Here is a 21,966-nt window from a genome sequence, read left to right as displayed (position 1 = left end):
AGGATGGTGCTGGGGGAAAAATCCAACCTTATATTCAGACCTGTAGGGTTCTTAGCTGAGTTTCGGGAATCTAGGGTGTCTGGCAGCCTCTTGACTGTTCGTTCTCCCCTCCCTGTCCTGCCCTGGGCTGGCTGCAGGCCCACCCCTGGTTGCTCATGCAGCACTCACTCTGCCCTGCTGTGGACCCTGTTTCCTAGTGGTTCTAGTCACCCCCAGAGGGAGCACCCTGTTGTGTAGAGAGGAGCAGAGTCGGCGTGCTGGTCCAGGTGACATTCTCTTCCCAGCCTACTTGTTCCCCATGGAGGCATCCGTTTCCCTGCCTCCACCCACTCCCCCCATTGTCTGGGCTACACCTCCGGTCCCCTTGGGGCACTGGGCAAGTGGCTTCCCTCTCTCACTGAGTATGCCACCGCTGGCCAGGCCTGGCAAGTCCCCCCATGCCTGATTAGAGCTCAGGCTCAGCCTGACCTCCCTCTTCACCCGCTCACTCGTGGTCCTGAGGCTGGGCACCCATAGCCTCCCTTTCTCCAGCCCCTGCTGTGGGACAGGTGGGTGGATGTGGCCTGGGGCTGGGGACCTGGCTCTAGGGAGGGGCTTTTTGGAGCCCTGGCCTAGAGGAGACAAGTGTGGCCTCTGTGAATCCTGCTCTGCCATTTAGTGTCCTGGTGATCTTAACCTCACTAAGCCTGCTTCTTCATCTGACAAATGGAGAAAACCACAGGCCCCACTCTGAGGTGACTGTCCCAGCTTAGTCCGGTCACAGAGCCCTTTACTCACAGGCCAGCCAACCTCCCTCGGCCCACCCCGGCATCCACCCTTGGGGTTTCACACGGGCCTTCCTCACAGGCCAGTGTTCCAGTGGGAGACTCTCCCCTCCCCACAAACAGCACGCTTGGTTTTGCCAGGATGTCCTGGCTCAGCCATGGACATGGGACTGTGGGCAGGTACGTGGTTCTGCTCTGATGGCTTCCCCTGCCCACCCCCGAAGGTGTCTGTCTTGGCAGCGGCTGGGTCTGGGGTAAGCTGAGCCTGCTGCTGTACTCCTACTTTTGCTGGGTTCAGTGGGGGGAAGCAGGGTGACACCCTGGGTTCCTGGATATCAGCCACACTGCTGGGCCCCACAGTCCCCTGGGAGAGTTGCCCCTACCCACAACCCATGGGACTTGGGAAGGCCCAAGCCAGAGGTAGGTGGGAAGTTGCTGGTGAAGGACGCAGCCCTGGCTCTGGCCCAGTTCTGGGCCCAGTGCCCCGAGGTCACAGCTGGCCCTTGGCTCCTGGACCAAAGTCCTCGGGCGCACTGGCTGCTTGGTCACCAGCTCCCAGGCCCAGGGAAAGCTGAAGAGGGCAAGGCCAGGTGCCTGCCCCCACCCTGCCTGCCTCAGCTGAAACACCTCTTCACCAACACAATTCCCATTTATTGATGACCTTGCAATATAAATATCATACAACAGGGCAGGGGCAGGAACCAAGCTGAGTGGAACCAGAGGCGGCTTGCTAGCCATGCTACCCACAGGAACACAGCCGCCACGGAGGCGAAACCTCACACCCTGGCCCCTTGCCCCAGACAGTCCTGTCTCCAGGTCCTGGGAGTCTGGGAAGCAGGGTACAGACGCTGGCCTGGTCATAGAGATGGCAGGGAGTGGCGGGGGTGAGCTGGTGAGACAAAGAGCTCTTGCCAGTCTCCTGTTCCAGAGGGCTGGTTCCCTTCCCCAGAGGAGGCACCGGTGGAGGAGGCACCGGGGCCCGGGCCTAACGTCCCGCTCAGCCTCTGCACTCAGCCCCAGGTCGGGCCCTGGCAGGTGCTGAGATGACCCACGGAAGGCACTTGGCTGGGGCCTGCAGGCCCCTGGAGGATGTGGTCCGTGACTTAGTAGATTTGGGGGGACCAGGGAAGAGGGAACCAATGGGCTGAGCCCTGGTGGGTGGCCCATCCCAGGGTGGGCTTGGCTGTGGCATTGGCAGGCCTGAGTCCTAGGGGCTCAGAGCTTGGCCCGGGGGTGGCTCTGCAGCAGGGCACGCATGTCCAGGAGCGCCTTCTCCAGGTAATGTGCCAGGCGGGCGGCGTTGGTCTCTGCGCAGCTGTTGTAGGCCGACAGGGAGAAGTTGATGTGGGCCTCCATGGGGTTATAGCAGACACCGTAGCCATCGGGGACCACGGGCCCAAAGAACATGACGCAGTCTGTCTTGGAAGGGACCTGGGGATGGCAGGACGAAAGCTCTCAAGCTCCCCTACTTTGACGCCCCCAGCACTTCCCAGGCTGCCTGTGCTTCTGCCAAGACTGCAGGCCCCTTGAGGGCAGAGACCATGGTCTGTCCCCTGCCATATCCCAGCAACCAGTACAGGCTGGCACGAATCAAATGTTCCTTTATACCTGACCAGTGAGTCAGGGAAGCTGATTCTCCCATGAGAAGCACTGACCCCTTCTCAGCCTGCCTGGGCTGCAGATAGGCCCCTGTCCCTAGTTCCTCCTCTGGAACTCAGCTGTGTTGGCATTGGGCCAGTGGGGCCTGTGTGGGCCATGTCAAACTGCCAGTGGGTTCTCTGCCTGCAGCCCCCGGGGCACCTGGGGCAGTGGCCCACCTGGCTGGTGGAGAGGTGGAAGTGCATGGCGATGGCATAGGAGGTGTCCATGAAGATGTCAGGCATGCTCACCAGGTCCTCGATGGCCTGCAGCTTCAGGCCCAGGAGGTGTCGATCAAAGGCCTCTCCACGGATGGCCTGTTGGGGTGGGAGAGCTGTCAGGAGCAGGGGCTGTGGACCCGCGGGGTATCCCTGCCCTCTTCAGCCTGTGGCAGCGCCATCCTTCCCAGGCACTGACCACTCAGAACCAAGAGACCAGAGTATTCTGGCCAGAGAGAGCCTTTGTTTCACAGATGGGGAAACTGAGGCTCGGGGGGGCGGGGATTTGCCCAGGGAGGCAGGACAGTGCAGGGTTGCGGAGCAGGGCCCTGGAACTGGGTGGCCTAGCCCCATCCTGGCTGCGGGGCCTTGGTAGGTTGCTTAGGTTCTGCAACCGTAGTGTCTTCATCTGTAAAGAGGGGTGAGTCCTGCACTCCCCTGGCAGGGTGGCAGTAAGCTTTAAATGGATGTGTGCATGTAGCACGGTCAGAGCCTGGACACACAGCTGCTCAGAGACAGAGCCTGGACATGCACCCAGACAGCCACCTCCCTGACTGCAGCCCAAGCTGCTGGAGGGCAGGAAACTCGCTGTCTGCTGGAGCACATATACCTAGCATCAGGGAGAGAGTGTGACCCAAAATCTAGGGCCCAGGCCAACCCTGGAACCTGGGACCAGGGCAGTTACTGGGCCCAGGCTGGGTCTCTCCAACTTTAAAATGGAGATATTTGGCTGGGCGCAGTGGCTCACGCCTGTAATCCCAGTACTTTGGGAGCCTGAGGTGGGTGGATCACCTGAGGTCAGGAGTTTGAGACTAGCCTGTCAACATGGTGAATCCCTGTCTCTACTAAAAATACAAAAATTAGCTGGGCATGGTGGCGGGTGCCTGTAATCCCAGCTACTTGGGAGGCTGAGGCAGGAGAATCGCTTGAACCCGGGAGGCGGGGATTGCAGTGAGCCGAGATCGCACCACTGCACTCTAGCCTGGGCGACAGAGCAAGATTCCGTCTCAAAAAAAAAAAAAAAGAAAAAGTAGGGCCTATTCAGCCTGGTTCCAGGTGCCCCCAGGTTGGGGGAGGTGTGGTCCTAGCAAAGGGTTGGCAGCCATTGCCATTGGCTGCAGGGATGGATAGTCAGAGGGACAGACAGATGGCTGATACTAAGGGACAAGTGAGTAGGCATAAGCGGGCTCACTCACCCGGTCGGTATAGCCTCGGTGGGCCTGCACGGCCTTCCGCAGCAGCTCCACCTTCTGGTGCCCCTAGAGTGGTGAGGGTCGGAGGGAGCTGAAGCACTGTCCCTTCTCTTCTCTTTGCCCACCTCAGTAGCCCATCCCTCACCCAGCACTAGATTCTGAGCTCTTTAAGAGAAACTATTAGAGCCGAGAGCGGTGGCTCACGCCTGTAATCTCAACACTTTGGGAGGCCGAGGCAGGTGGATCCATTGAGGTCAGGAGTTTGAGACCAGCCTGGTCAACATGCTGAAACCCCGTCTCTACTAAAAATACAAAAATTAGCCGGGCATGGTGGCAGGCACCTGTAGTCCCAGCTACTTGGGAGGCTGAGGCAGGAGAATTGCTTGAACCCAGGAGGTGGAGGTTGCAGTGAGTCGAGATCATGCCACCGCACTCCAGCCTGGGGGACAGAGCAAGACTCTCTCTAAAAAAAAAACAAGAAAAAACAAAAGAGCGAGTATTGCACCTGCCAACTCCTTGGTCCTCAGCTGGGGCCTGACATAGCGCAGTTGCTTTACTGCCAATGAATAAATGAATGAACAAATGAATGACTCCCTTTTTCTCTTTGGCCCCCAGGAAGCTCAGAGCTAGATTCACGGTTCCAGCTTCTGTTAGATTCCCCGAGCCCACCATGGGGCTGGAATCCTGTAGGTGCTCAATCAATGTGTTGACTGAGTGAGCACGAGGGAGATGGCTTAGACCCAGCTCACCCTGCCTCACCCCAGACCTCTCACCGTGACGCTGGAGTCATCCATGGCCTTGACAAAGGCGAGTGAATCCATGGAAGCCGAGCGGATGGTGTCGGTGCGGCCCAGGTGAAACATGCGCAGGGAGGCACTTTCGTAGGTGGCACATGCCTGCCTGTAGATCCTGGTGGGAAATGGGGCTGAGCACGCCCCTTGGAGGCGGACACCCCCTCCCCTGCCCCCAGGTCTCCTCCCTCCTCCATGGGCGGGCCGCAGAGGTGCACCTGTAGTAGGCCAGCTGCAAAGCCATCTGGATGAAGGCGTCTGGGCTTAGCTTCTCCGACTTGGGGAAGTCCTTTCCAAAATGATGGAACACCATCATGGTGATGTCCAGGTCCTGGATCATGCTGGGGGTGTGGGAAGGGCAGGTGAGGGGCAGGCCCCGGCAGCCCCTGCCAACCCCACAGAGGGTCTGGGTATCATGAGAGAGCTGGCACAGGAGCCACTCAAGCTCAAGGGTCTGGCCTTACCCACCCAGCACGGGATGACAGGGGCAGGCACTTACATGCTGAGGTTCTGCTTGGCCTTCTCGATGTCGCTCTTGATCTCGGGAGTGATGTTGAACCGCAGCTTCTTGGGCATGGGCAGGGGCACCATGGGAGACCGCACGAGCTCGGGTTTCTTCCTGCACAGTACATGGGGCCTCAGGCTCATGCTGGCGCCTCTAGAGCCTGGGTCCATTCTGAGACCAGGGTGGGGGCCAGCCCAAGGAGATGTGTTTGTTCTGAAAACCACCTTCACTTCAGCTTTCTTTTTTTTTTTTAAAAGATGAAGTCTTGCTCTGTTGCCCAGGCTGGAGTGCAGTGGTGTGATCTCAGCTCACTGCAACCTTGGCCTCCCTGGTTCAAGTGATTCTCCTGCCTCAGCCTCCTGAGTAGCTGAGATTACAGGTGCCTGCCACCACGCCTGGCTAATTTTTTTTTTTTTCCTTTTGAGATGGAGTCTCACTCTGTCGCCCAGGTTGGAGTGCAGTGGCACAGTCTCCGCTCAATGCAACCTCTGCCTCCTGGGTTCAAGCAATTCTCTTGCCTCAGCCTCCTGAGTAACTGGGATTACAGGCATATGCTGCCACACCTGGGTAATTTTTTTTTTTTTCTATTTTTAGTAGAAATGGCATTTCACCATGTTGGCCAGGCTGATGTCAAACTCCTGACCTCAACTGATCCTCCCGCCTCAGCCTCCCAAAGTGTCAGGATTACAGGCATAAGCCACCTTATCTGGCTGGCTTCCTTGGAAGAAACAGATTCCCAGGCACAAAGGAGAGTGATATTCCCCTATAAGCTGGTCTGTCACCTGTGTGTCACCTGTCACTAGGCGCTGGGGAACTAGGCGAGAGATGTGACTGTACTCACGTGTACTCGATGACATAGTCCAGAAGGGTGACGATAGGGGGCCCCTCCGCTGCGGCGTGCTCGTACACGAGCCCACAGGAGCCATCTTCTGCCACGATGAACTGCGGAAGGGAAGGGAGACCCCGGTCAGCCCCAGGGCCCTGGGGGGTGGCCCCAACCCAACCACTCTTTAGTCGAGGCAAGGGCCTCTCTGAAGCCATCTCAATGGGCTATGCTGACTTACTACTGTTATTAACAATAGCTGACATTCACTGGGTGCCCTGGTGTGCTAAGCACATCCCACGCTCAGCGTGCCTGACCGAGTCCTTCAAACTACTCTGCCAGTGAGGTTGACCACCTCCCCATTTTACAGGTGCAGAGAGGGATTGTTGTGCCAGGATTGCACTGGCTGACCCCGGATCCCAGGTTCTCTGTGAGGCGCTGAGGGGGTGTGCTGGGGGTGGCAGCAGTTTCCAGGCCAGTGGCAGGACTGGTGATGACAGGCTGGCTGCCTGGTAATTATGGTGGCGTCCAGCCTGCTGGCTTCCTGCCTGTTTTACAAGCTAGGAGGCTGGGGACGCAGGGCCGGGGAGGGGCAGGAAGTCCCGAGGCCATGGAGGCCCTGTTCAGGTGTACACGAGTGGGCAAAGCCCTGCTGGGCCTCACCTGCAGCGTCTTGTCGAACCAGCGGTTGCCGCTGTTGAGCCTGCTGCCGCCCCCGTGCAGCATCTGGCCTGCCACGTGGCTGCGGTATACGTCTTCTGAGACCCTGGGCACGGGTGCATCCAGGCACACGGTGAAGATACTCTTCTGGATGGAGCGCACGGAATCCCGGTTCACCTTGTCTGCAGGTGGCATGGGGTGGGGAGGCTCAAAATGGGGTGAGTCTCAGGGTGTGGGAGAGATGGACCAGCCCCTCCACAGCCTCCTGCCCTGGGCTCTTCTGACCTATTTGTACCCCTCTGAGATGAGGAGATCCCCACCTCAGGGGCCCTCCAGGGCATTCACCGAGTGTAGGGTGTGGGTTCAGAGCTTCAAACTCAACAGGACCCTGCAGTCCCACAGCATTCCTTGAGGCAGGACCCAACACCTGGCCCACTTTAGACACAGGAACGGAAGCCCAGGGTCACACAGGAGCTGGCGTGGCAGCCAGGGATCCCACACAGGTGGTCTGACTTTGGGGCTAATGCCCCTGAGCAAGACATGCTTTGGAGGATTGCTGGTGCTCGGGGGTACAGGGAGCGTGGAGGTGGGTGGGATCCTCAGCCAGAGGACTTGGACTGTAATCCTAACTTGCTATTTAGCAGACAGAAACCACCCTAACCATGAGGTGTCCTCATCTATGACACGGGGCCTACATTGCCTGCTCCACGTTGAGAGGATGCAGTGAGAACCACGGCTGCCCACGGCTGTGCGGGGCCCAGAGTGCTGGGGGAATGTTGGGAAAAGGGCTTGTGGGGTGCCTGTATAAACTGGCCTTAAAAATATGGGATAATAAGTTGTGGAAAGCCACAAGAGGCCGCTGAGGAGGAAAGCCTCCTAATTGCCATCATGTTCCCATGCTCAGAGCGAGACCCGCTCTATCTGTAAACACTGTGTTCAAGGAGAAAGACACTCCTTTGAAACACTAGAATGTGGACAGACGTGCAGGCTCCTAGTTAAGCCGCTCCCACTAGCTACTCTCCAGTAAGTTAAAGATATGCTGTTTGAGCACAAAGGAGATTCATTGAAACTGCTATTGCTATAGATTACGCCTATGACACACTGCCTCCCTTTCACTGTTTCGCCCTGAACATCTGCTTCTTAGATCTAAGTGATTGTACTCAACAAATAGTGTGGAGACCAGAACTCTGCACCTTTTGCAGCCTCCACTTTGCAACTGACCCCTGGTTCCCAGCTTTATGGAATCTTTTTTTTTTTTTTTTTTGAGACAGAGTCTTGCTCTGTTGCCCAGGCTGGAGTGCAGTGGCGCCATCTCAGCTCACTGCAAGCTCCGCCTCCCGGGTTCCCGCCATTCTCCTGCCTCAGCCTCCCGAGTAGCTGGGACTACAGGCGGCCGCCACCACGCCAGGCTAACTTTTTGTATTTTTAGTAGAGACGGGGTTTCACCGTGTTAGCCTGGATGGTCTCGATTTCCTGACCTCGTGATCTGCCTGCCTTGGCCTCCCAAAGTGCTGGGATTACAGGCGTGAGCCACCACGCCCGGCCCCCTTTATGAACTCTTAACCTGTCTCTTCTCATTCCTTTGTTGCCACCAGACTTCGGGTACCCTATGGGTGGTGTTGAGGCTGGTCCCCACCAGGGAAAGAGGCCTGGGTGTGCAGCCCCAGCACAGCCCGCAAGAGGCACCTTTGATGAGGGTGTTGTATGCCTTGGCCCAGGAGTTGCGGTGGTTGGAGGTGAGGATGCCCACAGGCTCCTTGTTGGTCTGTAGGGATGAGTTCCAGATCTTCTCCAGCTGCACGAAGATCTGATCTGCAGTGAGGGGCGTCCCATCACTGTGGTACACGTCCAGCTCAAAAAACTGTCGGGGCACAGGCAGGTAAGAGGAGGGAGCTGAGCGGGGACCTCAGGCTGAGAGCAGCCACCTCCCCACACCTGCCTCCTCCTGGCCTTGGCCTTGGAGGGGATGGAGTCAGGCCAAGGGTGTGAGGGGGAGAAGGTCCTTGGATTGCCCTTCTGGGCTGGGCAGGCCCACGGCCCCTCCTGGCCTCCCTGGGCCGCCAATGGAGAAGCCAGGAGACGCCCATTCCTGGGGCACATGGGCATGTGTGCTGGGGAACCCCAGTGGGGAAGCTGACCGCAGCCGTCCTGCGGTACTCCTGCAGCAGGGCAGGGGCTTGCAGGCGTGGGTGGGGGCCACCCACCTGGTAGTTGTGTACCACGGTGATGTGCGTGGGAGGCTTCTTGGTCTTGCTGAAGTTGCTGACTGTGTCCTGCTTGGGGCCCGGCACTCGGCAGGAGGACAGGATCTGATAGTACTGGTTCATGCACAGTGGCTTTCCCCCCAGGTACTCCACGGGCAGGGTCTCACTGCAGGGCACAGGGGCAGCGAGGGCGTCACTGGGCAAGTGAATGGGGAGGAAGGCAGGGTCGACAGGGACCTCCTAGGTACTGCTGGGGGCTTACACAGTGTCCCCGCTCCCCCTCCCAGCATAAACACCTCAGGGCTGTGCTGCAGGCAGGGGGCTCGCTTTCTGCCCCAGCGGGCCCTGTTCAGACGTCACCTAGAAACTCCCTCCCTTCCCCTCTCTGGGCTTCAGTTTGTAACAGGGAAGATGAGGCAGTGAATAAAACTCTGGGGTTGGCCGGGCACGGTGGCTCAAGCCTGTAATCCCAGCACTTTGGGAGGCCGAGACGGGCGGATCACGAGGTCAGGAGATTGAGACCATCCTCTCTAACCCAGTGAAACTCCATCTCTACTAAAAATACAAAAAACTAGCCGGGCGAGGTGGTGGCACCTGTAGTCCCAGCTACTCCAGAGGCTGAGGCAGGAGAATGGCGTAAACCCGGGAGGCGGAGCTTGCAGTGAGCTGAGATCTGGCCACTGCACTCCAGCCTGGGCGACAGAGCCAGACTCCGTCTCAAAAAAAAAAAACAAAAAAAAAACTCTGGGGTCCTCTTTAGTTGGGATGGGACAAGGTCACCCACCAAGAGGAGATTCCAGCAGCTGTAGCAGATGACAATCCCCAGTGCTCCATCTCCCAAATCCCACCCAAGGCTGGGCTGACAGAAAGTGAAAGTGACTGAGCTTTGGGCCTGCCGGGCCAGGGCTGGGGTCAGAGGTGGCTGTGGTAATTAGGCAGGCCTGGGCAGGTGTGGGGCTGGGCAGGGGTGGGGCTGCTCACTTGTCAATCATGACCTTGAAATCCAACACACCCTCAATGAGTTTGGCAGCAAATCTGGAAAGATTGATTAGAGATTAGAAGCTGTGTGGACACCCTGAGGGAGGCCCCGGGCTAGGGACACCTGCTTGGGGAGTGGGAGGCCTAGTCTTCCATCCTCCCTCACCGCGTCCAGAAAGCCCAGGAGCGCAAGGGAGGAGCCTGGGAGTCCCAGTTTGCCAGTCTGTGTCTGCTTCTTTGTGACCTCTAGAGGGAGCACAGTCAGGAGGGCTCGGGGAAGTGCTGGTGGCCAAGGGCCTGGTAGGACTTGGGTGCTAGTCCCTTGCAGCTGGAGTGTGGCTTGGTTAGGGGTCAGTGGGCTGGGTCTACCCACAGAGGGCGTGAGCTCCTGAACCACAGCCTGGAATCTGGAGGGGGTGTCATCTGCTCGGAAGCACTGGCTCTGGAGGGCCCCAGGCCCCTGCGATGGTGTGAATGGGACAGCAGTGGCTCCAGTGTTCCCTCCACTAGGTCTCTTCCCCACTCTGGGCCTCTGTGTCCCCCAGGCCGCCTTCCTCCCAGGGCTGTCTGGCCCATGGCAACCATCCTCAATGCTTGGGGCTGCCCCTGGATCCCACCATGGGGACCACTGGCTGGAGTTCCCGGGCCTGAACCCCGGCCCTTCCTAGGGTGCCCTGGTCCCTTTAAGAGAAGCAGGTGGCGGCAGCCAGTGGCTGGTTCTTGGGCAGGAGATCCTTGTTGCTGGTATTTTTATCTCTGGTAGGACTGGAATAGGGGCTGGCGCAGGTGACCTGGCCGAATGTGGAAAAGGGGAGTGTGTACAGAGGTCACCCCTGTGGCTGAGGAGAGTGGGAAGGAGGGGTGAAGTGCTAAAACTGGGGCTGGGGAGAAGCCTCAGGTATGGAGGAGGATGGGGCCTCCACCAAGATGTGGTTAACAGCCATGAGGCTTCAGAGCTGGAGAGACCCTGCTTCCTGAATGGGGTCTTGGGCAGCTCCCTTCCCTGCTCCGAGCCTCAATTTCCCCATTTGTAAAATAGGGAGGATGCTCCCTACTTCATAAGGCTGTTTGTGGGGCAGAAAGATAAACAGGGTCAGGGCCCCTCCAAGCCGCTGGGGGAAGTGGACTCGAGGGGCCCGGCTGCCTCCCAGCCCCCTAGCCCCAGCCACTCACCGGAGCTGACCCTGCAGGTCCACGAAGTTCTGCTTGGGCAGCATCACACCTGGGCTGGAGCAGATGACCACAGGCTGGCGGTACTGGAGGTAGGCAGTCTTGAGCCACCACTCAGACAGCTGGGAAAAGGGCCAGAGCCTGTCAGGAGGGGTGCATGGGCCCTGGTGCTCCCTCTTCCCCAGGGCTAGGGGACGTGGCTGGCCCCATGCCCTCTACCCCGCTGTGGAGATTCTCAAAGTAAATGCTTAGATCCAGAACCCACCCTTCCCGCCCCACACCTTAAACCCACCAGCCTCTTCCCTTTAGCCCGAGTGATCAGTATTAGCCAGATCAATCAGACGCTGCTGCTAAGAAAGGACGTGAAAGAAAAGATCGGGAGGAAACCTGGGGTGTAGGGAGGGGCAGCAAGGTGAATGAATTCTTTTTTTTTTTTTTTTTGAGATGGAGTCTCACTCTCTCACCCAGGCTGGAGTGCAGTGGCATAATCTCAGCTCACTGCAAGCTCCGCCTCCCGGGTTCACGCCATTCTCCTGCCTCAGCCTCCCAAGTAGCTGGGACTACAGGCGCCCGCCACCACGCCTGGCTAATTTTTTTGTATTTTTAGTAGAGATGGGGTTTCACCGTGTGAGCCAGGATGGTCTTGATCTCCTGACCTTGTGATCTGCCCACCTCAGCCTCCTAAAGTGCTGGGATTACAGGCATGAGCCACTGCGCCCGACAAGGTGAATGAATTCTCATTTTACACATTCTCTGTCAATGACTGCCATACGTTAAATTAAAATGTATGCCTGAATAGACAGAAAGGAAAAAAGGGAAGGGTCTACAAAAAGTCCAATGAGTGACTTTTTTTTTGAGACAGGGTCTCACTCTGTCGCCCACGCTAAAGTGCCATGGTGCTATCTCAGCTCACTGCAACCTCTGCCTCCTGCATTCAAGCGATTCTCTTGCCTAAGCCTCCTGAGTAGCTGGGACTATAGGTGTGCACCACCACACCTGGCTGATTTTTGTATTTTTTGGTACAGACAGGGTTTCACCATGTTGGCCAGGCTTGAACTCCTGACCTCAAATGATTCACCTGCCTCAGCTTCCCAAAGTGCTGGGATTATAGGCATCAGCCACTGCGTCTGGCCCAATAAGTGAGTTTTTGACCATCCCCAGCAGAGAACTGTCCAAGGAGGCAGGAGACCAGGGTATCAGAGCAGCCTGAGGGACCTGGTCTTGCTCTGTGGCCTCGGGGAGTAGATACCCACTTTGATCTCAAGGTTAGGGCAATCTTGAGGCGACGCTCCCTGCAAGGATGAATCCTTATGCCAGTGACAAGATGTGGGTGACACTGCCTCCCTCTCTGCCCTGACAGTCCGTCCTCTGTCTGGGGGGTGGGGGTCTCTGGGCACCAGCCAGGGATGTGGTATTAAAGGCTCCATGTCTGGGACTGCGCACACTCCCAGGTGACTGTCACCCTGTGTCCTCTATGCTGACTGCAACACCCACCGTCCCTGAACACAGCCAGTACAGATTTCTCTGGCCTTCCACCCCCAGAGACCTGGGCCCACCCTGCGTCCCCTCACCCTGTGGTGAACAGCAGCAGGATGTGCCTCTTCATCACACGCACTCCCCTGTGGCGCTGGGCCACTAGCCCTTGGCAAGGGGTGAGGGGGAGGTGACTTGTCCCAGGTTTTGGAGTCCAAAGTCCTGACCTGACGAGTCTCAGCAAATGTCGACAACTCCCACCTCCTGTGTGCAGCCCCCCAGCCTCCGCCAAGCCTCAGGGCTAGAGCTCCACCTCCCATCCCCATGACATCCCCTATAACACAGCACTTCCCAGGGCGGGACCCGCTGTGGCTCTCCCACAGGCAGTTTCTCCCTCAGGCAACCCCGACTTGACAAATTCCACCCCTGCCCCCACCATTGGCAAGTGACACTGGCACTGCCTCCAAAACAGTCCTGGACCTAATGACTCTCCCTGTCTCCCATCCAGTGTCAGACCCAGGCTGCCACAGCTCCCTGGGGGTGATGTCACCCCTCCCCCTCATCTCTGGCTCCCACTCTCCCTCCCTCCCAGCAGCTGGGCCACCTTTTTTTTTTTTTGAGACGGAGTCTTGCTCTGTTGCCCAGGCTGGAGTGCAGTGGCGTGATCTTGGCTCACTGCAAGCTCCGCCTCCCGGGTTCACGCCATTCTCTTGCCTCAACCTCCTGAGTAGCTGGGACTACAGGTGCCCATCATCATACCCAGCTAATTTTTTTGTATTTTTTTTAGCAGAGACGGGGTTTCACTGTGTTAGCCAGGATGGTCTCGATCTCCTGACCTCGTGATCCGCCCACTTTGGCCTCCCAAAATGCTGGGATTACACGCATGAGCCACCGTGCCCGGCACCCCCCCCCATTTTTTTTTCCAAGATGGAGTCTTGCTCTGTTGCCCAGGCTGGAGTGCAGAGGCACAATCTTGGCTCACTGCAACCTCCACCTCCCAGGTTCAAGCAATTCTCCTGCCTCAGCCTCCCCAGTATCTGGGATTATAGGTGTCTGCCACCACACCTGGCTAATTTTTGTCTTTTTAGTAGAGATGGGGTTTCACCATGTTGGCCAGGCTGGTCTCGAACTCCTGACCTCGTGATCCACCCGCCTTGGCCTCCCAAAGTGCTGGGATTACAGGTATGAGTCATTGTACCCGGCTGTCACCTTTTTAATTTGTGTGTTGAAGTATGAGATGTAAATAGAAAAGCACACGAAGCATTGGTGTAGGCACATTTTCCAAACTGGGTACACCTGTGTCACAGATCAGACACAGAACCAGGGCGATCCGTCACTAAGTGACATGTATCCGCTGCCTAAGGCTGTCCCACGGAGCACAAGGGCATCTTCTTTTTTTTTTTTTTTTTTTTTTTTTTTTTGAGACGGAGTCTCATGCTGTTGCCCAGGCTGGAGTGCAGTGGCGCGATCTCGGCTCACTGCAAGCTCCGCCTCCCGGGTTCCCGCCATTCTCCTGCCTCAGCCTCCTGAGTAGCTGGGACTATAGGCGCCCGCCACCGCGCCCGGCTAATTTTTTGTATTTTTAGTAGAGACGGGGTTTCACTGTGGTCTCGATCTCCTGACCTTGTGATCCGCCCGCCTCGGCCTCCTAAAGTGCTGGGATTACAGGCTTGAGCCACCGCGCCCGGCCCACAAGGGCATCTTCTTCTACCTGGCTGTACCTGTCCTTGCACCCCACTCCTGCCTCTATCCCAGAACATGACACCTTGTCCACAACCTGTGTCCTGTTCATCCCCTTTCTCTCCTCCCTACTTGAATGTCAGCTCCAGTGGGCTGGTGACTGTGTCCTTCTTGATCACCTGGTGCCCTGCCAAGTGCCAGGCACAGAGTATGTGCTCACAAAACTCTGGGCAGCAAATGAACGGCCGTGCCAGCGCAGTGGGCACTGGAGAACTGTGCACGTGCAGCCAGCAGCAGGTCACGGTGAGGGCATCTCTCACTCACCCAGTTCTCCGTCTTCCTGGCCCGACGCTCCAGCCCCTTCTGCAGGCGCTCCCCTACGCCTCCTGAGGCCTGAAACTCATCCACCAGCTGCTTGGTGTGGGCCCACTCCTCCTCACTCACGATGGGCTGCAGCGCCTTCAGGTAGTGGTCCAGGGACTGCTGGAGAGGGGGCACAGGCAGCCGTGGCAGTGCATCCTGGTGTGCCTTGAAGCGTCCGGAAGCCTTTATCAAGGAGGAGGGCTTCAGGAAGCCCAGAGGCTTCACCTGCAGGCAGCAGAACATCCTGTTCATTCCCTTCCCAGCTTGGAGCCCTGGCAGTCCCAAAGCTGTAGTCCTGGGCACTTATGTGCCCATTCCTGGGGCAGAGACAGCCTCTTGGGTGGGGCTGGCGCTGGCCTCCCAGCCCTAGAGCTATAGATGTCCCCGCCTCTCCAGGGCCTGGAGATGTAGGTAGGGATGGGGAAGGGTGGGGTGTGGCCATGGTTCTTGGCAAGGCTCAGGGGAATCAAGTCAGGATGAATGGCTCTTTGGTGTAGCAGAGGTGAGGGGGACCGCCCACCTGTTGGGTTGCACAGGCCCCTCCTTTCTCACCCTGGAAGAGGAACCAGCCAGCAGAGTGGTGACTGTCCCTCTTGGAGGTCCCCACCTCCTTTTCTCCCACCCTTTCCAGGTTGAGAAATAGAAGGGAAGAAGAGAGAATCACAGAGAGCCAGACAATGGCAGCATCTTCGGGTGAGGGGCCTTGGGCTTCCTCCTGCCTCTGAGATGGGGGAGGGTGGGGTGAGGGCAGTGCTGTGGCGAGAGAGCTGGGTGGCCTGGCATGGAGGGTGAGAGGCAGCAGAAAGAGAGAAAGTCCAGGGGGCCCTGTAGTGGGCAGAAAGAGAGACAGGAGGGCCCGAGGCTGCTCTTGCAGTGAGCAGGCGAGCGGCAGGAGCTCTGTTCCATACCTTCTCTCTCTGCTGCCCATCCTCTTCCATGGCAGGACCGAGGTTCTGGGCCCTGTCTGCCTTGGTTGGATCTCTAAGCCTAACTGTGCTACCAAGTGGGCGAGCAGAACCTAGCCAGAGGCAGCCACTTGCCTGGGCTGGAAAGAGAAGACAAGAGCCAAGATTCAGGGGGAGGCAGGTGGCAGTGGCAATGGCTGTGGTGGCAACGGGGGTTGTGGCAGTGGCAGGGGAAGCTCCTGAACTCTAGAAGCTACTCCACCCTCCCGAGCTCCCAGAAGTAGAGGAAGGGGGAGCAGGTGAGAGGCTGGTGGGGGGCATTCCAGTAGAAGGGAACCTGGAAAGTTCTTTCCTTTCTTCTCTGCATGGGCTCAGTGCCAGGGAGGCAGGCCAAGAAGTAATAAAAAAATACACCTGTCAGAATCTGTGAAGATCTTTTTGATGAGAGAAAACTTGGCTGGAGGGCAGAGACTGCCTGGCCGCTGAGGTTACACCACAGCCCTGGGATCGGTCCTGAAATTAGGGTTGGTGCAGGGGAGCAGACACCAGGAAAAGGCCATCAGTGGATGGGACAGCCAGAAGCCCTGCCTATTTCCTGTTTCTCTCCAGGACTCCTGGGACCCATCTGAGCCATCCCTCTACCAACACTCATTTTTTCCTGAGCTGTGGCTCATTCAGCTAGGGTCCAAGAGTGGAGGACTTTTGGTATGAAAAATAAACCAAAAGTGGCCGGGCGCGGTGGCTCAAGCCTGTAATCCCAGCACTTTGGGAGGCCGAGACGGGCGGATCACGAGGTCAGGAGATCGAGACCATCCTGGCTAACACAGTGAAACCCCGTCTCTACTAAAAATACAAAAACTTAGCCGGGCGAGGTGGCAGGCGCCTGTAGTCCCAGCTACTCGGGAGGCTGAGGCAGGAGAATGGCGTGAACGCGGGAGGCGGAGCTTGCAGTGAGCTGAGATCCGGCCACTGCACTCCAGCCTGGGTGACAGAGTGAGACTCCGTCTCAAAAAAAAAAAAAAAAAAAAAAAAAAAAAGAAAAATAAACCAAAGGACGCTGTGATTGGGCTGGATTTGAATGAGCAGCTCCAGGGGACTCTGGGCAAGTCCCTCCTTGCCTCAGTTTCCCTGGCAGGAAAGTAACCAGGCTAGTCGGATGGTCCTGGAGAATGACCTAGAGTCTGTTTGTGGGATGAGATGCAGCTTGGGAGACAAGTGACAAGGGTGCAGTGGAGGCTCAGGGTGTTGCAACACCTAGAAGGGCCTCTGAGCCTGAGCCTGGATGCACCCTCTGCCCTCTGGCCCGGTAGTGTGTGTCCGAGACAGTGAGACACCAGCAACATATGCCTGGATTAGGGATGGAAGGAACTGAAATTAGGCTAGCATCCAGGCTGCCCTCTGGGGAGGACTGAGGGGTAGATACAGCCAGGGTGGGGAAGGGGGCTGGAGGGGAGGGAGGCCATGGGGCTGCCACCTGCCAGTTCTGAGGCCTTTCTGAGCAGCCTAGCTTGATGCCTCTGCGTGTTTCTCTGGCCACACACAATTCCCCAGGGACCATCCGATAAACCAAAGGAGCCTGACCAACTAACTGGACAGGGTCGGAGAAGTGGCTCTGGCCTAAGCGTGCGACGGGTGTGTGAGAATAACTGGGAGAGTGAGCGCGGGTCTGGACGCTCCTGGTCTCTCTCCCCCACCGGCCTGTCTCTGGGTCTAAGGGTGGGGGTGCTAACTGAAGCCGGGTCCCCCCTGTCTTTCCCGGGTCGTTGGAATTGAATGCTCCAGGACGTGGGTTCAATCCCACTTCTGACGCTGCGCCCGAATCTCCTGCTCTGCCAAACCTGGGACGCCCGCCTGGCCCCACCCCACCCCACCCCATCAGCTGGAGGCCGGGTCGGATAGCGGCCGCAGGACGAGGTCTCCGCTCCCGGGCGCAACCGCACGGCCACCCACGCCGTCCAGGGCCCTCAGTCCCTGGCTCCGCCGCACTCACCACGGTCCTGGCAGCGAAGGCTAACATCTTTGCTGCCCGTCCGCGGACACGCAGTCCGCTCCGCCCCACACACCGGGCAAAGTCCGCGCCGCCGCTGCAGCGGCTGGGGTTGGTGGGTCCTTGCTAGAGCCTTCGGGCCAAGGTCGCTGAGTTACGGCCGCCAGCCGGTAGAGGCGGCCCCGCGCCCACCCTCCGGGCCGGGCAGGCACCGGGGAGGAGGATTCGCGAGGCGGGGCCTGGGCCGGTAGCGGGCCCCGAGCCTGCAACGGAGCCCGGGAGGCTGGCTGCGGGGCGGGGGCGGGGCCTCGATGGGGCGGGGCCTCGATGGGGCGGGGTCTCCTTGGGGAGGGTCAGGAGGGGCGGGGCGTCTCCCGGTAGCGGGTCGCAGTAGGCTGGCTGCGAGCTGGGGACGGGGCCACGGCGGGTGCTGGGACAGAGGGGCGGGGCCGACGGCGAGTCATTGGTTGGGAGGCCCCGCAAGGCGTTGAGATCTGTGGAGTAGGAAGGAGGAGGCCACCGTCCAGCTGTCTCTCCCCCGCCCCCGCGTGTCTTCTAAGCTGTTGGAGGTAGCGGTGTGCACCTCTCCAACTCCGTCTGGTGTTCTTGAGCGTAACTCTTAGAGTGGTAGGAAAACACAACCGTGTTGTCCGGAGAATGTCCTCTCATATTCCTTGGATTAGGGTCACTACCACCCACAAAGATGACAGGTGGTACTCGGGGACAGGAGACTGCCCCGGAAAAACATGGCTGTGCACAACCCAAACTTGACGCCCCGCACAATCATGGCAGCCGCGGCGCCCGTCGTTCCGGCAGCCGTTAGCGGACCTGGCGCTTGGGGGCCGTTGGCGCGCATGCGCCCCGCGCGCCCCGCACTGACATGGCCGTCGCCCGAGTCCGCGCGTCCGCCGCGCGCCGGCCGTTAATGGGCATGCTCCCTGAGCGCCCCGCACCGATATGGCGGCCGTCGTCCCTGGGGTGACTTTAACTCTCGGTTTTCGGTTATAGCCGGCCGGCGCTCACTTGTCTTCAGGAAACCCGGAGCCTTTGGTGGAGCCGGGGAGAGGAAGGGTGGGTGCAAGCGTGAAAGGCGAGAGGGGACTGCAGGCATCCGGGCCGGCTCCTGGCCGGAGCAAGATGGCTGAGGGCGAGCGGCAGCCGCCACCAGGTAAGGCCGGCGGGGCCAGGCCGGGCCGGGGTCGGGTAGGGTGAGGGCGGCGCCAGGTGTGGGAGGCTCAGGAGGGCGAGAGTCAGGACACGGAGGAGCTGGAGGGGCAAAAGCTGAGGGGCCCCGAGGAGAAACTGAGTTGAATGGCCTTAGGGGAGAGGTGGGTGATGGGGCACCGCTGGGAGGGAAGCAGGGGCTGCAAAGGGGTGGTGATTGGGGCGCAGCTCTGGGTTTTGTGGGAGTCTGGGCTGCCCGAATGCCGGGTGGGCAGCACCGTGGTCATAAGGGGGGCCTTTTGCCTCTTTGGGCAGCGCGTGCCTAAGTCAGCCGTGAACCTGGTGGGGAAGTTGCCAGGGAAGGGGGCGAAAGTGATTCCGGAGGCTGCCGTGTTTATTAGTCGCTGCTCAGGGGATGGGGTGGTGCTCAGTGGGCCGCGCCTGCCTCGCCCCCAGTTTCAGCTTCCGCGCCCTGCTCACCCCTCATCCTCCTCCTCTCTGGTTTCCGTGACTGAGAATTTATTGAGGGAAACTGCCCGTGGTGTCTAAACCCCTAATTTTAAAAGGCTGGTTGTGCAAGGAGGTTAGTCTCTCTCTGGCATCTCCTTCGGTAACTCTTATTTACACTGTAGCCTCTTTTTAGTTCATCTCAAATAACTGGGATGGAGGTGCTACGGAAGGATCTTCTTAGAGACCCCTTTCATGGAGAAGGAGGAGGCTGGACTGGCCATAGATAACTTTTACATTCCCGACAGAGAGGCAAGTAGGTTGGCCCACCAAACACAGCTAATGTTTTGAAATCATTTGATATTCCTGCTATCCTGTCTCCAATTTTGTGGTCCCTGGGAAGATCTCAGGAGGGAGAAATGTTGAAAATCAAAAAAGGCATCCTCTCCATGCCCCACAAAAGAGATGAACAAAGAGCTGGGTTCTGTTTCTTAGGACATTCGAAACCAGACATTTTGTACAAAACCTCTGTGTGTGTGCCCTTAGAACAGGGGTGTCCAGTCTTTTGTCTTATCTAAGCCACATTGGAAGAAGAATTGTCTTGGGCCACACATAAAATACACTAACAGTAACTAACAAGAGCTGATGAGCTAAAAAAAAGTCACAAAAAGAAAAAAGTCTCATACTGGTTTTGTGGTTTTTTTCTTTTTTTTTTTTTGAGGCAGCGTCTCACTCTGTCCTCCAAGCTGGAGTGCAGTGGTGTGAACGCCTCCCGGGTTCAAGCGATTCTCCTGCCTCAGCCTCCTGAGTAGCTGGGACTACAAGCGTGCCACCATGCCCAGCTAATTTTTGTATTTTTATTAGAGACGGGATTTCACCATATTGGCCAGGCTGGTCTCGAACTCCTGACCTCGTGATCCACCTGCCTTGGCCTTCCAAAGTGCTGGGATTACAGGCATGAGCCACCGCGCCTAGCCGGTCTCGATCTCTTGACCTCGTGATCCGCCTGCCTTGGCCTTCCAAAGTGCTGGTGTTACAGGTGTGAACCACCACACCTGGTCTATGTTTTAAGAAAGTTTACAAATTTGTGTCCGGCTACATTCAAAGCTGCCCTGGGCTGCGGGTTGGACAAGCTTGCCTTGGAAGTTCTGGTAATGACTCTGGGCCGGGTGGCTCACACCTGTAATCCCAGCCCTTTGGGAGGCTGAGGCAGGCGGATCACTTGACGTCAGGAGTTTGAGACCAGCCATGGCCAACATGGCAAAACCCTGTCTCTACTCAAAACACAAAAATTAGCCGGGTGTGGTGGCATATGCCTGTGATCCCAGCTACTTGGGAGGCTGAGGCAGGAGAATCACTTGAACCCAGGAGGCGGAGGTTGCAGTGAGCCGAGATTGCACCACTGCACTCCAGCCACTGCACCCCAGCCTGGGCGACAGAGCAAGACTCCATCTCCCAAAAAAAAAGTTCTGGTAATGATATCAGGAGAGAGGAGATATAAGGCAACCACTGTTATCAGTGAGATGAATGTGTCCCTTAGGATGAATGGGGGTGGAGAGTGGGAGGAGAGAGAACCTGTGTCCTGAAAGAGAGGAAGGCTCAGGGAGGTTATCCATGGCTGAAAAGAGCCAGGTCCCTGAACATGGTCCTTTTTTGAAATTTGAAACAACTTTTGGGAACAGCTGGAAAGAACTTCTTCTTTTTTGTTTTGTTTTTTTTGGACACAGAGTTTCGCTTTGTCACCTAGGCCGGGGTGCAGTGGTGCAATCTCAGCTCACTGCAACCTCCGCCTCCTGAGTTCATGTGATTCTCGTGCCTCAGCCTCCCGAGTTGCCGAGGCGTCCACCACCATGCCGGGCTAATTTTTTGAATTTTTAATAGAGATGAGATTTCGCCAAGTTGGCCAAGCTGGTCTCAGACTCCTGGCCTCAAGTGATCCGCTGCCTCGGCCACTCAGAGTGCTGGGATTACAGCCGTGAGCCACCGCGCCCGACCAAGAAAGTTCCTCTTAACTCAGTGTAATGATGAAAACTTTGGATTTTGGAGTCACACATATCTGGCTCTGCCTGGCAAGTCACAGCCTCTGTGAGCCTCAGTTACCTCTCTCTTTTTTAAAATTTCTTTTTTTTTCTCCTAAGAAAAAAACCTGTTATTTCTTAAAATGAGACTACTATACTTTCTTCATAGAATTGTAGTATGTGTTCTATAAGAAGATGTGTGCAAAGCATGGGACATAGTGGGCAATCAGTAAATGCTGATTGCCCTTATCTTTTTCAAAGTTTCAAAGTTGTACAGGTTGAACATGTAGACGAGTTCCAAATGGCCGATGATAATGCTGTATATTATAGTCTTTGTTGGGGGGCTTAGAAAGGAACATTTCTAAAATTCTGAATGTTGATTTTATACTGTGAGGTTGTTGGGAATCCACTGTCCCTTGGAACTTTGTCAGAGACATAACCTGAGGCTGGAGAGACTGTGGGCGTGACCTCATTTATCGTAGTCCTGCCTTTGAAGGCTTGTTTCTTTGATTTGGGATTGTGTGTTCTGGCAACTTCTGTGTGTTTCATCAGTAATTTGTTATAGTGCTTCCTGGTAAGGTAGCCTTTTCCCAAATATGGACTGGCCTGAAGGCTTTCTTCCTGTGAAATATACCTGTTAAATAATGTCAGGAGTGCCATCCCCCCACCCCCCCTTTTTTTTTTGAGGCAGAATCTAACTCTGTCACCCAGGCTGGAGTGCAGTAGTGTGATCTTGGCTCAGTGCAACCTCCGAGGAGGCTGTCCCTTTGCAGAGAATGGTTATCTCACACGTACAAAAGGGCTGTATGTTCCCAAAGATTTTTTCCAAGTTGATTATTTGGAATGTGGGACTCATTTTCCCATAAAAGCAATGTGGTTGGGTTACTAGTCTGACCTACAAAGCTTTTTATTTGGCATCTTAGTTGAAGTGCCAATTTACTAATAGCAGGGGGCCTCAGTTTTGGGTTCTGGGAACAGAGCTTGC

General features: G+C 57.0%; 2 protein-coding genes across 23 annotated transcripts in view; one reads left to right on the top strand and one right to left on the bottom strand.

Moving 5' to 3' along the window:
• Positions 1-1,394: 1,394 nt before the first annotated feature.
• CRAT (carnitine O-acetyltransferase) lies at positions 1,395-17,643 on the bottom strand. Of its 12 annotated transcripts, none has more exons than XM_015116604.3 (16): positions 17,356-17,643; positions 15,780-15,878; positions 15,369-15,505; positions 14,422-14,685; positions 10,948-11,066; positions 9,778-9,831; positions 8,797-8,962; positions 8,279-8,453; positions 6,596-6,774; positions 5,951-6,051; positions 5,104-5,223; positions 4,823-4,945; positions 4,587-4,722; positions 3,817-3,879; positions 2,582-2,719; positions 1,395-2,195 (listed from the first exon to the last, which is right to left on the bottom strand). In XM_015116604.3, exons 3-16 carry the CDS (start codon positions 15,396-15,398, stop codon positions 1,980-1,982), a joined length of 1,884 nt encoding a protein of 627 aa, XP_014972090.1. In that variant the 5' UTR covers positions 15,399-15,505; positions 15,780-15,878; positions 17,356-17,643; the 3' UTR covers positions 1,395-1,979.
• A 196-nt stretch (positions 17,644-17,839) lies between these two features.
• The window catches only part of PTPA (protein phosphatase 2 phosphatase activator), a 37,420-nt gene continuing 33,293 nt past the window's right edge, over positions 17,840-21,966 (top strand). For 9 of the 11 annotated variants that reach the window (XM_015116651.3, XM_077967847.1, XM_015116650.3 and 6 more), the window contains exon 1: positions 18,280-18,520. In XM_015116651.3, coding sequence (XP_014972137.1) covers positions 18,490-18,520 — 31 coding nt within the window. In that variant the 5' untranslated portion in view covers positions 18,280-18,489. Of the gene's footprint in view, positions 17,922-18,279; positions 18,521-18,576; positions 18,681-21,966 lie in introns of those variants that run through there. The other 2 variants (XM_077967845.1, XM_077967846.1) reach the window with 2 other exon arrangements.

The sequence above is a fragment of the Macaca mulatta genome, chromosome 15, assembly GCF_049350105.2.
Source record: "Macaca mulatta isolate MMU2019108-1 chromosome 15, T2T-MMU8v2.0, whole genome shotgun sequence".
Taxonomy (NCBI): Eukaryota; Metazoa; Chordata; class Mammalia; order Primates; family Cercopithecidae; genus Macaca; species Macaca mulatta.
This window is presented reverse-complemented; position numbering and strand designations above follow the sequence as displayed.

What these genes read in the sequence shown, in the direction of transcription:
- CRAT (XM_077965527.1), bottom strand. Translation starts at nt 15,732, where the DNA reads ATGCAGAGAAGAAAGGAAAGAACTTTCCAG. An exon ending in GAAAGGAAAGAACTTTCCAG is followed by an intron (nt 14,686 to 15,702) that starts GTTCCCTTCTAC and finishes TGCTGCCTGCAG; the next exon opens with GTGAAGCCTCTGGGCTTCCT. An exon ending in TTCAAGGTCATGATTGACAA is followed by an intron (nt 8,963 to 9,777) that starts GTGAGCAGCCCC and finishes TGTGCCCTGCAG; the next exon opens with TGAGACCCTGCCCGTGGAGT.